Here is a 14,686-nt window from a genome sequence, read left to right on the forward strand (position 1 = left end):
TTACTTTTACAGATGTACAATCGAGAGCATCTTGTCGGTCTGTATCACCGCCTGGTACGGCAACTGTACCGCCCACAAACGCAAAGCTCTCCAGAGGGTAGTGCGGTCTGCCCAACCCATTACCGGTTGCAAACTTCCTGCCCTCCTGGACACCTACAGCACCCGATGCCATAGGAAGGCCAAAAAGATCATCAAGGACATCAACCACAGAAGCCACTGCCTGTTCACCCTGCGATCATCCAGAAGGCGAGGTCAGTACAGGTGCATCAAACCTGGGACCGAGAGACTGAAAAACAGCTTCTATCTCAAAGCCATCAGACTGCTAAACAGCCATCACTAGCACATCAGAGGTCGCTGCCTATAGACATAGATTAGGAATCACTGGCCACTTTTAGAAATGGATCACTAGACACTTTAATAATGGCTCTGCATCTTGCATTACTCATCTCACATGTATTAACTGTACTCTATACTATTCTACGGTATGTTAGTCACTTTGTGTGTAAATACTGTATTCTATGCTATGCCACTGTATCTTAGCCCAATGCCGCTCTGACATATATGTATATTTTCTTAATCCATTCCTTACTTAGATTTACGTGTTTTTGGGGTATATGTTGTGGAACTGTTAGATATTATTGTTAGATATTACTGCACTGTCGGAGATAGAAGCACAAGCATTTCGCTACACCGCAATAACATCTGCTAAACACGTGTATGTGACCAATACATTTTATTTGATTTTGAATATTAGTTATAACTACTATTAATTGCTATATTTTTAAAATATTTTTTTTAGGGCACTTCGATATAACGTATTTTTCGTAGCAGGTCAGAAGCATTTTCCTAACCTTAATCTCAGTCTCCTTCCTAACATGCTTGGAAAAACTCACATCAATATCTAAATGCAGTGACGTGAGTGGCCGTGTTCGAGATCATCAAAACCGTGATGTATCATGACTGTCTGACCTACAAGTAATTGATGTCGTTATTTATGATGCAAGGTGACTTTCAGATCAGTCAGTCGGCAGTCTCTTTCACTCTCGGCTGCAATGTTGAATTAGCCCAGTGTTTACCCCATCCCTAAACTGTAGCACACGGATATCGTCATACCTCCCTCTGATGCACATGCGCAAAGATTGATATCGAAATTAAAATCCGGTTTGTCAGGTGACTAGCTAGCTTGGATAAATTATTAATTAAACAGTAGACAACAGTATGATAGGTTAGCTAGTTATGTTGCTTGCACCAAAAGTATTGTCCGTGAAAAGTGCTGAAGAATATACAACTTGCCCTTGAATTCGATACTACTGAAACGGTAACCTTAAGACCATTGTTAGCTAGAGCTAGCCCGTAGCTATCTAACATTATGTTTGTTGTCAAGCTGTCGAAACGTTGCAATGCTGGCTTGTTAACTACATCTCCCTGCCAGCCTTGCCCTGGCACGGTGATGTTTGTTTTGATATTCAACATGTGAGCCACTCAGCCGTGGCACTTACATAGCATCGACTATCTATATATTCTATAACGTTATTGCAGCTAGCTGGAAGCTAACGTTAGCTAGCTGGCCTGATTTTGTTGTACACAAGCTGCGTGACACTGTCACGGTTACGTAACGTTAAATTTACCTGACGTGGAAGATGTTTGAACAGACAGATGCCGCGTTCAAAACAACTTGGAACTCACAAAAAAAATACATCGTTTTGAAATGTCATTCATTTCGGAATATCAAGTCGGAAACACGGTATCTTCTAGAGTTCGAACTTTAACGACCTGAATATAACCGATGTTAATGTTTTGATCTCGGTTGTCTTGAAAGTATCAAGTGCACAGACTAGAGCTAGTACCCCGGTATTTTCTCTTATCTAGCTAACGTTAGCTCATAGTTACCAATGTTGGGAAATAAGCAAACAGCTGTGTACTGAGCTGGAATAACTATTATGTATTGTTTACTTGGTAACATCCACATTACTGAAGTTATAACATTTGCCCCTAGGCCTTGAGTACATTATGCTTGACACCGTGACTGCAGTGGTGAGGTTTGCACAATACAATGGCAGCATATTCCCAACTTATGTGGAGAACACATCAGCAATTCCAACCTGGCAACCAGAGTTTGAGGCCAACATCACCAAGCCTCACAGATGTCTCCAGGTCCTATACGAGGACATTGGCGAGTCGAGGTAAGCCAGATAGGACTGTGTTTGCTGTGCATCTTTTGAACGTCTTGCATTATCTCAATTCTACGTTTTGAAACACTTTGTCATTCACATTCCTGGATCTGTTCAGTTCTGTGTTTAGTGTGGTTATGACGACTGGTGTAGCGTAACAAGAATAACACTACCTCTTTTGAACTAATGGCTATATACAGCAGGTAACAGTGGTTCGGATTGGTCTAAAACGAGGGTTGAGTTTCACGTCTTCATGATTTTTTGTCAATGTCTCTCGCGTACAACCGTGCAGGCCAGCAGCATACCACCCTGCATCCCACTGCTAGTGTACCTCTGACGCAAAGCAAGGATGATTCTGGTCAGTCCCAGGATGGGAGACCAGATGCTGCTGGAAGAATGTGTTTGAAGGCCAGTAGGAGGCACTCTTTCCTCTGGTCTAAAAAAACAATACCCCACTGCCACAGGGCAGTAATTGGGGACATTGCCCTGTGTAGGGTGCTGTCTTTATGATGGGACGTTAAGTGGGAATCCTGACTCTGTGGTCATTAAAGATCCTGTGGCACTTATTGTAAGAGTAGGGGTGTTAACCCCAGTGTCCTGGCTGAATTACCACTGTGGTCCTCATACCATCAACCCCAGCTTCCAATTGGCTCTTTCATCCCCCTCATTTCCCCTGTAACTATTCCCCAGGTCATTGCTGTAAATGAGAATGTGTTCTGAGTCAACTTACCTGGTAAAATAACATATACAGTGCCTTGCGAAAGTATTCGGCCCCCTTCAACTTTGCGACCTTTTGCCACATTTCAGGCTTCAAACATAAAGATATAAAACTGTATTTTTTTGTGAAGAATCAACAACAAGTGGGACACAATCATCAAGTGGAACGACATTTATTGGATATTTCAAACTTTTTTTAACAAATCAAAAACTGAAAAATTGGGCGTGCAAAATTATTCAGCCCCCTTAAGTTAATACTTTGTAGCGCCACCTTTTGCTGCGATTACAGCTGTAAGTCGCTTGGGGTATGTCTCTATCAGTTTTGCACATTTCCCATTCCTCCTTGCAAAACAGCTCGAGCTCAGTGAGGTTGGATGGAGAGCATTTGTGAACAGCAGTTTTCAGTTCTTTCCACAGATTCTCGATTGGATTCAGGTCTGAACTTTGACTTGGCCATTCTAACACCTGGATATGTTTATTTTTTAACCATTCCATTGTAGATTTTGCTTTATGTTTTGGATCATTGTCTTGTTGGAAGACAAATCTCCGTCCCAGTCTCAGGTCTTTTGCAGACTCCATCAGGTTTTCTTCCAGAATGGTCCTGTATTTGGCTCCATCCATCTTCCCATCAATTTTAACCATCTTCCCTGTCCCTGCTGAAGAAAAGCAGGCCCAAACCATGATGCTGCCACCACCATGTTTGACAGTGGGGATGGTGTGTTCAGCTGTGTTGCTTTTACGCCAAACATAATGTTTTGCATTGTTGCCAAAAAGTTCAATTTTGGTTTCATCTGACCAGAGCACCTTCTTCCACATGTTTGGTATGTCTCCCAGGTGGCTTGTGGCAAACTTTAAACAACACTTTTTATGGATATCTTTAAGAAATGGCTTTCTTCTTGCCACTCTTCCTTAAAGGCCAGATTTGTGCAATATACGACTGATTGTTGTCCTATGGACAGAGTCCATAGATCTCTGCAGAGATCTCTGCAGTTCATCCAGAGTGATCATGGGCCTCTTGGCTGCATCTCTGATCAGTCTTCTCCTTGTATGAGCTGAAAGTTTAGAGGGACGGCCAGGTCTTGGTAGATTTGCAGTGGTCTGATACTCCTTCCATTTCAATATTATCGCTTGCACAGTGCTCCTTGGGATGTTTAAAGCTTGGGAAATCTTTTTGTATCCAAATCCGGCTTTAAACTTCTTCACAACAGTATCTCGGACCTGCCTGGTGTGTTCCTTGTTCTTCATGATGCTCTCTGCACATTTGACGGACCTCTGAGACTATCACAGTGCAGGTGCATTTATACGGAGACTTGATTACACACAGGTGGATTGTATTTATCATCATTAGTCATTTAGGTCAACATTGGATCATTCAGAGATCCTCACTGAACTTCTGGAGAGAGTTTGCTGCACTGAAAGTAAAGGGGCTGAATAATTTTGCACGCCCAATTTTTCAGTTTTTGATTTGTTAAAAAAGTTTGAAATATCCAATAAATGTCATTCCACTTCATGATTGTGTCCCACTTGTTGTTGATTCTTCACAAAAAAATACAGTTTTATATCTTTGTTTGAAGCCTGAAATGTGGCAAAAGGTCGCAAAGTTCAAGGGGGCCGAATACTTTCGCAAGGCACTGTATATATTTTCAACTCTCCCTCCTAGAGTTCGGTTTTGGGACCTCGTGCTCCTCATTCCCAATGTGGCTTTCTTCATGTTCCTGATGTGGAAACTGCCCTCAGCCAGGGCCAAGATCCGGCTCACCTCCAGCCCCATCTTCATCACCTTCTACATACTGGTAGGCAACCTCTTATATTCAAGCTTTGGGAATAGTACAGCGAGATGTACACGTAGAAAGTTGACTTGTCAGAAATTGAATGCATACATTTCCATAATAACAATCCAGTGAGATCCTGCTTGCCGGCTCTTTTAATGGATGTCTGACCTATGTCCTTCCAGGTGTTTGTGGTGGCAGCGGTGGGAATCACCCGTGCCATAGTGTCCATGACCGTTAGTGCATCCAGTGCTGCCACCATCATTGACAAGGTAAGGCTAAAAGGTTCAGGGCACAATTGGTGACACTCTGAACCACCTACACTTGTAGCATGTTACAGACTTGCTGTAATAATTCATAACAACTCAAGGCTTCTTGCCACAGCCCTTGTAGATGCATAAAGGCTTTGGATTTGTAATGCCACACACAGAAGGAAGTTCTGTAAAAAATGTAAATGTGTGCTCTGAGCGACTTGGGAATCCAGAAAAACATATAAACCCAGGAGACTTAACAAGTTTATCATCTCAAAACATTGATTTCTGCAACTATCAGGACAAACATCTGAGTGTTTCTTTCTTTTCTGAGAGTCATCTTGTAAAACAATTTTTTTCCCTTTTCTGGTAGATCAAAAGACTAATTTTCAGCATTCGTAAGCGCTCAAGACTCCTTATGACAGTGTAAATGCATGGAAGCATGTAAATCAAATAATTTACATACAGGTGCTTCTCAGAAAGTGTTACCCTCAACATAGCTGTAGTGGTGAGATAGTGTCAGTCATTGAGCTGTGCTGTATCGATTGAATTTGGAGCCACATACAGCTATAAATGGCTTCTTAATCCACCCTGGAAACCATTGAGATTCACTCTGTCTGCGTCCTAAACGGCACCCTATTCTCTATATGGTGCACTATTTTTGACCAGGATCCATATGGCTCTGGTCAAAATGAGAAAACATTAACAACACCTGCTCTTCCCATGACATATACTGACCAGGTGAAAGCTGCGATCCCTTATTGATGTCACTTGTTAAATCCACTTCAATCAGTGTAAATGAAGGGGAGGAGATGGGTTAAATAAGGATTTTTAAGCCTTGAGACAATTGAGACATGGCTTGTGTATGTGTTCCATTCAGAGGGTGAATGGGCAAGACAAAAAAAATGTAAGTACCCTTGAATGGGGTATGGTAGAAGGTGCCAGGTGCACTGGTTTGTGTCAAGAACTGTAACGCTGCTGGGGTTTTCACGCTCAACAGTCACGTGTGTATCAAGAATGGTCCACCACCCAAAGGACATCCAGCCAACTTGACACAACTGTGGGAAGCATTGGTGTCAACATGGGCCAGCATCCCTGTGGAATGCTTTAACACCTTGTAGAGTCCATGCCCTGATGAATTGAGGCTCTTCTGAAGGCAAAAGGTTGGGGGTGCAGCTTAATATTAGGAAAGGGTTCTTAATGTTTTGTACACTGTGTATAGGGCAGTGGTATTTAAATGGTTTCATTGGGGATCCCCCCCCCCACACCAGAATTTATGGGAACCACATTTTTCACCCAAGATTTCTCATGACTCAACACCAAATCAAATGACACAACCTTAAAATTGGTTAATTTGAGATTTTTACATCCACAAATAACCTTCAATTTATTGCATTTTCATCTCTTATCAAAATGAAAAGTAACCAATGAATACATTTTCCATGAAAACATTTGACATATATGGCCACCCCACTGCAGTTCCCGTCGCGACCTCGACTTTGAATACCGCTGATATAGGTCATGGGGTGACGTTTGGGACGATTCCGATGACTCTCCATTGGGTGGTGAAATTTCACTTGTGTTCTAAAATACATTTGACCGAGACGAATAGGATTTATTCGTGATCTGAATTGTTCAATGGGGTATTTTCCTAACATTGAATTAATACTATATCAGATTTCTTAACCCAATACTTCCGATAATAGGCACCGAGCTCTGTTGACAGAGTGGTGCAGCTTTTCTTGCAGCTTTCTTGAAGATTTGACATGTGGTGGTCGTCTTCAAAGGTGGTTCTGCTGGTAGGGTTGCAAAAAAATCTAAATCAGCTTGATGATCTGAGTTAAAGGTAAAAGACTGAAAATACATTTTAAAAAGCGTATTCATTTTGCGTTAATTTGAAAAAGTACACTAAAATATGAAAATTCTACATTGTCTCAATCTATTTTATCTCTATATTGTTTTGTCTTGCGGATTTGAGAAAAGAGGACTAGTTCAACGGGATAGTAATCCTCAGGTAGCGTTCGTTCTCGCTGACACAATGCTTTGTAGTTTTCCTTATTTTTGACCACTTTTCTCTGGCAAAAACTCCAATAACTTTCGAACGGCTTATGGTAGAGACGTGATTTTTGGACCATTGGCTTTCTTAGTGGATTATCAAGTCAAATGTATTTATATAGCCCTTCGTACATCAGCTGATATCTCAAAGTGCTGTACAGAAACCCAGCCTAAAACCCCAAACAGCAAGCAATGCAGGTGTTAAAGCACGTTGGCAAGGAAAAACTTCAGAGAAAGGCCAAACCTAGAGAGGAACCAGGCTATGAGGGATGGCCAGTCCTCTTCTGGCTGTGCCGGGTGGAGATTATAACAGAACATGGCCAAGATGTTCAAATGTTCATAAATGACCAGCATGGTTAAATAATAATAATCACAGTAGTTGTCGAGGGTGCAGCAAGTCTGCACCTCAGGAGTAAATGTCAGTTTGCTTTTCATAGCCGGTAATAATAATAATAATAATCCAGACAGGAAGATCACATCAGTGACTCAACCCACTCATGTGACGCACCCCTCCTAGGGACGGCATGAAAGAGCACCAGTAAGCCAGTGACTCAGCCCCTGTAATAGGGTTAGAGGCAGAGAATCCCAGTGGATAGAGGGGAACCGGCCAGGCAGAGACAGCAAGGGCGGTTCGTTGCTCCAGAGCCTTTCCGTTCACCTTCCCACTCCTGGGCCAGACTACACTCAATCATAGGACCTACTGAAGAGATGAGTCTTCAGTAAAGACTTAAAGGTTGAGACCGAGTTTGCGTCTCTCACATGGGTAGGCAGACCATTCCATAAAAATGGAGCTCTATAGGAGAAAGCCCTGCCTCCAGCTGTTTGCTTAGAAATTCTAGGGACAGTAAGGAGGCCTGCGTCTTGTGACCGTAGGTATGTGCGGCAGGACCAAATCGGAGAGATGGGTAGGAGCAAGCCCATGTAATGCTTTTGTAGGTTAGCAGTAAAACCTTGAAATCAGCCCTTGCCTTGACAGGAAGCCAGTGTAGGGAGGCTAGCACTGGAGTAATATGATCACATTTTTGGGTTCTAGTCAGGATTCTAGCAGCAGTATTTAGCACTAACTGAAGTTTATTATCTACACAATTAACATTTATTTGACCTATTGGTCATTAACAGTAGGGAGCATGAAGTATTAAGAAATGCTGTGACTTTATTAGTGATAACATGAAGATATTTATTTTCCCTTCGTGTGCACTGATTTCAACAGACGTGATCCTCAGAAAGTCAGAATTTGGGTAGAGAAAGCTGATCTGAAAGCAGTGCTCCCAGCCTATTAATTAGTACATTTTTGTGTTCTTTCATGTTAATTGTGTATCAGATTGTATCTGTGTTTCTGCTCCACCAGACCCCCAGATAAATGCAGAGATGAAGGAAAGGTGATTAGGAGAGGAGGCTTCTTGAGACTATATTGAGTTGGACTCATTTTTAATGTCTCTCCTTTAGGTGCTGTGGGAGATCACCCGCTTCTTTCTGCTAGCCATTGAGCTCAGTGTGATTATCTTGGGACTGGCTTTTGGTATGTCTTCTCATGACCGCCGCAATACATTTCATTCATAAAACTCTCTTTCAATGTTTCCTTTTTCTGTATTATTATACTAATAATAATATAAATGTTTTTACTGCTCTAGGTTTATTGTTATTATTGCTTGGATAATCTTATCTGCAATTCTTTATGCGGTGCACTTTGCACAGAACACCGGAATAATTATTACTGTGAATTATCCCTATGAATCATTGTAATGTTTGTTTGTGTCAATGAATCCAGTAAGGGATGGGTTGCCAACTGGTGATTTTAACATGAAAATAAAATGTCATACATTTCAACTCCAAAGTTCTTTTACAGTAGCCTGATTCCAGATCTGTGGGTGCTATCATTGTTAACTCCTTGTTTGGAATCACAATGAATGACAAGGAGTTGACACGATAGCACAAACATACTGACATCCAGGCTAACTATACACATGAAATTAAAACCAAAGCTACAAAGTACACGCTGAATACAAAGTATAGTATGTTTTATTGGGACAATATGCGGAAGTACATGGCTAATGTGTATAAGGGCAATATACTAAAAGTGCAACGTAAATGACAATGTGTAATACTGCAAACCTAGAACTACGACATCTCCCTCTGGGCTCGTCTCACTTCTGTTGTAAGACGAACACTTGGAATGACTTAGTCACCAATGATGAGACTATAGTTGCACGCACACACAGTCATATATGCACTGTCTGTATACGTGGTAGTGCATATACAAGTTGTTTATAGTTATGGTATTCTTAGAGGGGGAGGAAATTTGGCTAAGCTTGCTGTGGAGTCAAACAGTATAAAGCTGACAGAGCATCATTATTACTTTACTGCATATTCAAATGTTTTCTTCTTCATTTTCGTAGTATCGTAGTCGACGTAACCCCTTGCGTACATTCTAGAAGTTTTGGGCCACTTTTGCTCTGGGGAATTAAAGAATGCCCACTAATGTGTTTCTTCTGTTGACAGGCCACCTGGAGAGCAAGTCCAGTATAAAGCGTGTGCTGGCAATCACTGCTGTTCTGGCACTGGGTTACTCCATCACACAGGTAAGACTGGACACCACTCGCATGGCAGCCCCACAACTCTCAAACTTACACAAGATCATATAATCCCAAAACTCCGTAATAAGAAGTGTTTACAAATGACAAAACAAAGAAATTACTGGTTAATGGAACCCTGTGTGTTGACCATCTGATGGTTCTTCCTCAGGGCACCCTGGAGATCCTGTACCCTGACAAGCACCTTTCCGCCGAGGATTTCAATATCTACGGCCACGGGGGACGCCACTTCTGGTTGGCCAGCTCCTGTTTCTTCTTCCTGGTGAGCTGCAAATGGTTACAGAGCAAATGAGGGCTGTCAAAGTAATTTTTTAGAATAATGTAATTGTATATAGTTCTACTGTCTGGAATTGATCTTATAACATGAATAGAGAGGGGTTTTCAATCACTTCTGTTTTGAGAATTGTTAGAATTGGATGTCTTTGTGCCACCCGTTTGGTCCTCTAATTTTGCTGTCCTGTTATTTGTAATGCAAGAAGGCACCAATTTCACCCATGTGTTTCTGCATGCTAGCACATACCCACATGTCATTGTGCATATGCTAGTTAGCATTGACTCGCAACCCTACCTCTAACTTCCTTCATACTGGACACAGAATCATGAAAATGGTGTTCATCTGACTCTGGGGAAGTAGATGAAGGGCCTCCCGAAGTACCCCTTTTAACACTGGTACTTGCGCTTTCAGGTGTACTCTCTGATTGTCATCCTTCCCAAAACCCCGGTGAGGGAGAGGATATCCCTGCCATGTGAGTTATTGGGACATTTGTTCACCCAGAAAACTATCAACAGATGGCAGAGGGCTTTTTTTCAGGGTCATTTACTAATATACCAACCGTTGAGTTCCACGGTGCTGTTTTTTGTGTTGTTTTTTTTATTTTTATTCTGCCTGATGTTTTATGAGAGTGGAGAGTTGGAGAGTGGTCTTGTGTTAGCAGCAAAGTTGACTCACACCCCTTCTTGGGCCTCCTACCTCCACAGCTAAGAAGAGTTTCTATGTGTATGCTGCTGTCCTGTCCCTGCTCAATCTGGTCCAGGGCCTGGGCAGCGCCCTGCTGTGTGCCGGCATCATAGAGGGGCTCTGGTGAGTGTCTGGACTGTGGAAAACAAGTGATGGACATTCAAGTAACTGTTCAGAGATTCAAGTAAATCATCACACTGTGATCTATGATTTATCCTAATGAAGAAAGAAAATATATATTTCCACACTGAGGTTGGAATAATACTGTCAAAATTATGATAATTCCCTTTTAGTGTAAGAGCTGTTTGAAAAAAATAAAAAATTATCACCAGGCGGTAAATTGGTTAAAAGACAATAAGAGTTCTAAATCTTTCTGCCAATAACAGTGTTTCCAGTCGCCGCCCCCCAATCAGACCACTCCCAGACAGTCCTAGCAACATTCTTGCTTGAGAAATTGATCTTTGCCAAGAAGCAATTTTGTTGTGTCCTTTTGACAATTTTAATTGAAAACAATCTCAGTAAGGTACTATTTATTTATTTAAGCAGGTAAGTTGACTGAGAACACATTCTCATTTACAGCAACGACCTGGGGAATAGTTACAGGGGAGAGGAAGAGGGATGAATGAGCTATTGTTACGCAGAAATAATTTGCTATTCTGATAAGAATGGCTGCATTGCACCATTTTAAAAATGTACTTTTCCCTCAAAGTAGAGCAGCTTGTGTTTTAGTGTCCATGTTCTGATGTCTTCTGTGTAGTCTAACTGAAGCCTCGTGTCATTCTGGTGCTAGGCTATAGAGATCGTTAAGTCGCTGCTGATGCCTGATGATGTTTATCTAGGTCGGTGAGCTCCCTGTTAGTCTGTGGTTTATGTGTGTCTGTGATTTGTTACAGCTGCGTGGACGTCACCACCTTCCTCTACTTCTCTGTGTTCGCCCCGCTCATCTACGTCACCTTCCTCAAAGGCTTCTTCGGGTACGTAGGTCAAAGGCCAAAAACTACGGCTGTCTGAAAATATTACTAAATGTCAAATCCTTGCTTCCTGTCCTTTTTTCCCCCTAAATTCCTCTCAAGGCTCATTGGAGGAAGAGATCCAAGAGGGACCTTGGATCCTGTCCTCCAATGCTCTTTGAGGTTAATTGAGGAAACGAGGACAGGAGACACAGGCAAGGTTCCCCCAATGCATGAGACATGTTTGGTTGCATTTTACTTCTGCCTGATGATACCATCTCTTTTCTGTCTTTTCGGTCTCCTTTTCTTCCTGTCCCTCCTTTTTCTCTCCTTGTCCCTCTTTTTTCCCTCAACTCTCTTCCTCCTCCCTCCCTCTAGCTCAGAGCCCAAGATCCTCTTCTCCTACAAGTGCCAGGTGGACGAGCCGGACGACCAGGCAGACGTCCACCTGCCCCCCACCTCGACATCTGGTCTGGGCCGCAAGGAGCAGCTGGAGCAAGGCTCCTTCTACTCCAGCACTCAGATAGACGGCCTGACTGCCACCGGCATGGCTGCCTACCTGGACGACGTGGCCTCTGGTCCTTTTGGGGCGGGCAGCATCAACAGCATCGACAGCGACCGCTGGAGGGCCATCAACGCCTAAGGAAAAAGATGAAAGGAAAGGAAAGGGGAGGTTAGGGGATGTATGCTAAGCTAGTAGGAGAGTGCTAGTAGGACTGGTTAAGTGGAGAGTAGTGAGAGGAGGGGGGGGGGGTGGAGGCTCTCTCTCTCTCTCTCTGGAGAAACTGTGAGGAGGGCCCTCATTGAGGAAGCTGCTCCCCCATTTCAGCTCCTGTTTGTCCTCCATGTCCTTCATTTTGGCTCTTGCTGCCTGCTCCATTCTGGCTCAAACATTACATTCTTCCCAATACCTGCCTGGGATTTTTCCACAACTTCAGTCAAGTATTATCCCCCCAGTAATTGAGTGCGTGGGCAACAAAGCTAAGAAGCAAATGTTCTTTGTTAAGTGTAAAGGTAATGTCCGTTACATTCCCATCGAAGGGTTACAGCTCAGTGAGGTAAAGTCCACGAACTGTGGCTTTGTGTTAGATTTGTGACTACTTGGTAACCAGGTCGTATTGAATCACCAATTCGCCGTGCCTTGCTCCCTATAGACCAGACCTGTCCTTATCACGCTAGGCCCCTTCTCTAAATTGCGTCATTCGTAATGTTTTATGTTTGAAATCAGTGCTTCTTTTCCCCAGTCTTTGATGTTTGACGTAATGTCATGTACCCTCATTGTATTAATTGAGGACCTCGGGCTTGAGTCTGCAGGAGCTTGGTATGCCTTGTCAAAGACCATTATTAGTGCATCTGGTATCCATGTGATTTGCTGCTGGGGCATAGAGAGAATCAAAATGGATGCTGAGTCGCACCCGTCATCTCTACCTATTTTATGTTATTATTTACTGTCTGTTTTATTTATTTTAGTGACCGCTCGGTTTTATGTCGAAAGGTAGTTCCATCAGCTGATTAATCCTGGTATAAGAAATGTTTCTAATAAGTAAAGCAACATTTACAAACCCACACGTCAAATGAGGGCGAGAGAAGGCAGGAATAGCACTTGTGGTTAGGCTATGTCTTTTTCAGACTTTTTATTTTTATTTCAAGAAATATTCATCCCAAGATGCATTGGATTCGACTGAAAAGAAACGGAGAAAAACAAAGGTCATTTTTTTTTTATGACTCAAATATGAACTAATATTGAAATGTAATTTTCAATATATGAAATTATTGAATTGGCCACCTTAGGTTGCTCATGTGCTCTTTAAAACGTAAGCCCTGATTTCATCACAAAGAAAGAGCAACTTTAAACACTAAATCTGTTTGCTGATAATGCTCAATGCGAACTGGACCAATTTGCATGAAGCACTACTTCCTTGCAGTAATTCTACTTTGTCTGCTGTGAACTTAGTAGCCCCACAACACATGGCTTGCTGTGAAACCAGTTCCATTGTTTATGCCCCCCTTGTGATTTTGTCACTTATATTCATTCCCCCACCTGGAATGGTGTACATTTGGCATGGTAAAACATTGTCTTGAGTGGAGTTCGTCGTGTGACATATGGCATCAGTATGTCATATAGAGACACGTTTATTTTTTCATAAATGTAAGCCACCACAAAGCAAGTGTTTTTGTATTGCCATAGTAGTATATTATGAGTCTTCTGCCTTGCACGTCCCAATACTTGACCTGCATCAACAAAGGAAACCCGGGAAATGTTGTACGGTTGCATTTGAGGGTCAACATTATTGATGAAAAATGGAGTATATTTATAAGGTGTTAGTGGGGTGTGGGTTTCAAATGCAAGTGTTGGCAGGCTACATAAGATTGAATACAATATTTAATTGAAATGACTTTGAAAAAGAGTAAGGATACTCAGTGCCAGCAAGCTGTGAATAACTTGTAATTGTATTTAATAATGTATCATTGTAGAATATTCAACTCATATGTTGTGTTGAGGATTCCATGAGACAATTAAACCTGCTTCCTTTTCATTCCTATACATGTATGTCTCCCCTTGGTGGTTTCTTGTGGTACTGCAAATTGAAACGTTTCGTCTAGTCCCAATTTTTGGGGGATGCGTGGCACGCAGTGTTTCATGTGATTTGAATTGGCCAAGACGTGGAATGTATGGCATTACATGTTTTGCCTAGCCATAATATTTATTGTACAAACATAGGCCTACACGACGTTTGGATAACTTGATTTTTGGGTTGACAGGGGATGACTACAGAACTACAATTCCCAGCCACTTATGGTCGCCTATGATACAAGATAAACTGTAATTGGAGTCCGATTTATGTTCTCCACCTATACGCGTTGAGATTACTGGCCGTCCTGGAAAGTGACCTTTTCTTGTGAGTATTTTGTCCGCGACGCGCTGTGGCGGCTACGGTTGCTTTCACATTATTGTAGACTTGTAAAGTATCCTAGTGTAGGGCAGTGTTTTTTTAAATACAGGTTAATACAAGCCGACCATTGACCATGGGAGGCAGTGAAAGTACGAGGAGAAAAGTGTCATTCGGCCTGGATGAAGAAGAGAAGGTCACAGTCATTCACGGAGTTAAGGCAAGTAACGTTAAGCGACTGATTAGAAAACGGCGACTTTCATTGCCAAGTAAAAAATAATTTGACATGGCGACAGAGAAATGAAATGCAACATATATTTAGTGTGTCCGTGA

At 42.2% G+C, this 14,686-nt stretch overlaps 2 protein-coding genes and 1 long non-coding RNA gene across 4 annotated transcripts in view; 2 read left to right on the forward strand and 1 right to left on the reverse strand.

Annotated features, from left to right (window-relative positions):
* Positions 1–14,686, reverse strand: part of LOC149975898 (uncharacterized) — a 330,618-nt gene that overhangs the window by 238,869 nt on the left and 77,063 nt on the right. The window lies entirely within an intron of this gene.
* tpra1 (transmembrane protein, adipocyte asscociated 1) lies at positions 1,019–14,010 on the forward strand. Its single transcript, XM_021568611.3, has 11 exons — positions 1,019–1,318; positions 1,997–2,183; positions 4,549–4,681; positions 4,843–4,929; positions 8,410–8,482; positions 9,463–9,542; positions 9,706–9,816; positions 10,240–10,300; positions 10,533–10,635; positions 11,406–11,486; positions 11,841–14,010. Exons 2-11 carry the CDS (start codon positions 2,011–2,013, stop codon positions 12,103–12,105), a joined length of 1,167 nt encoding a protein of 388 aa, XP_021424286.3. The 5' UTR covers positions 1,019–1,318; positions 1,997–2,010; the 3' UTR covers positions 12,106–14,010.
* LOC110493975 (MICOS complex subunit mic25) overlaps positions 11,841–14,686 on the forward strand; it is a 60,932-nt gene continuing 58,086 nt past the window's right edge. Inside the window, exon 1 of one of the 2 annotated variants that reach the window (XM_021568614.3) lies at positions 11,841–14,573. In XM_021568614.3, the coding sequence (XP_021424289.1) occupies positions 14,490–14,573 (84 nt within the window). In that variant the 5' untranslated portion in view covers positions 11,841–14,489. The remainder of the gene's footprint in view (positions 14,574–14,686) is intronic. The other variant, XM_021568613.3, reaches the window with a different exon arrangement.

Source organism: Oncorhynchus mykiss, chromosome 17, assembly GCF_057628025.1.
Source record: "Oncorhynchus mykiss isolate SJ-2025 chromosome 17, ASM5762802v1, whole genome shotgun sequence".
Lineage (NCBI taxonomy): Eukaryota > Metazoa > Chordata > Actinopteri > Salmoniformes > Salmonidae > Oncorhynchus > Oncorhynchus mykiss.

Excerpts from the sequence above, each read along its gene's own strand:
- tpra1 (XM_021568611.3), top strand. The coding sequence starts at position 2,011 with ATGCTTGACACCGTGACTGCAGTGGTGAGGTTTGCACAATACAATGGC. Across the intron at positions 10,301-10,532 it reads GGAGAGGATATCCCTGCCAT|CTAAGAAGAGTTTCTATGTG; the intron begins GTGAGTTATTGG and ends CTACCTCCACAG. Across the intron at positions 10,636-11,405 it reads GGCATCATAGAGGGGCTCTG|CTGCGTGGACGTCACCACCT; the intron begins GTGAGTGTCTGG and ends GATTTGTTACAG.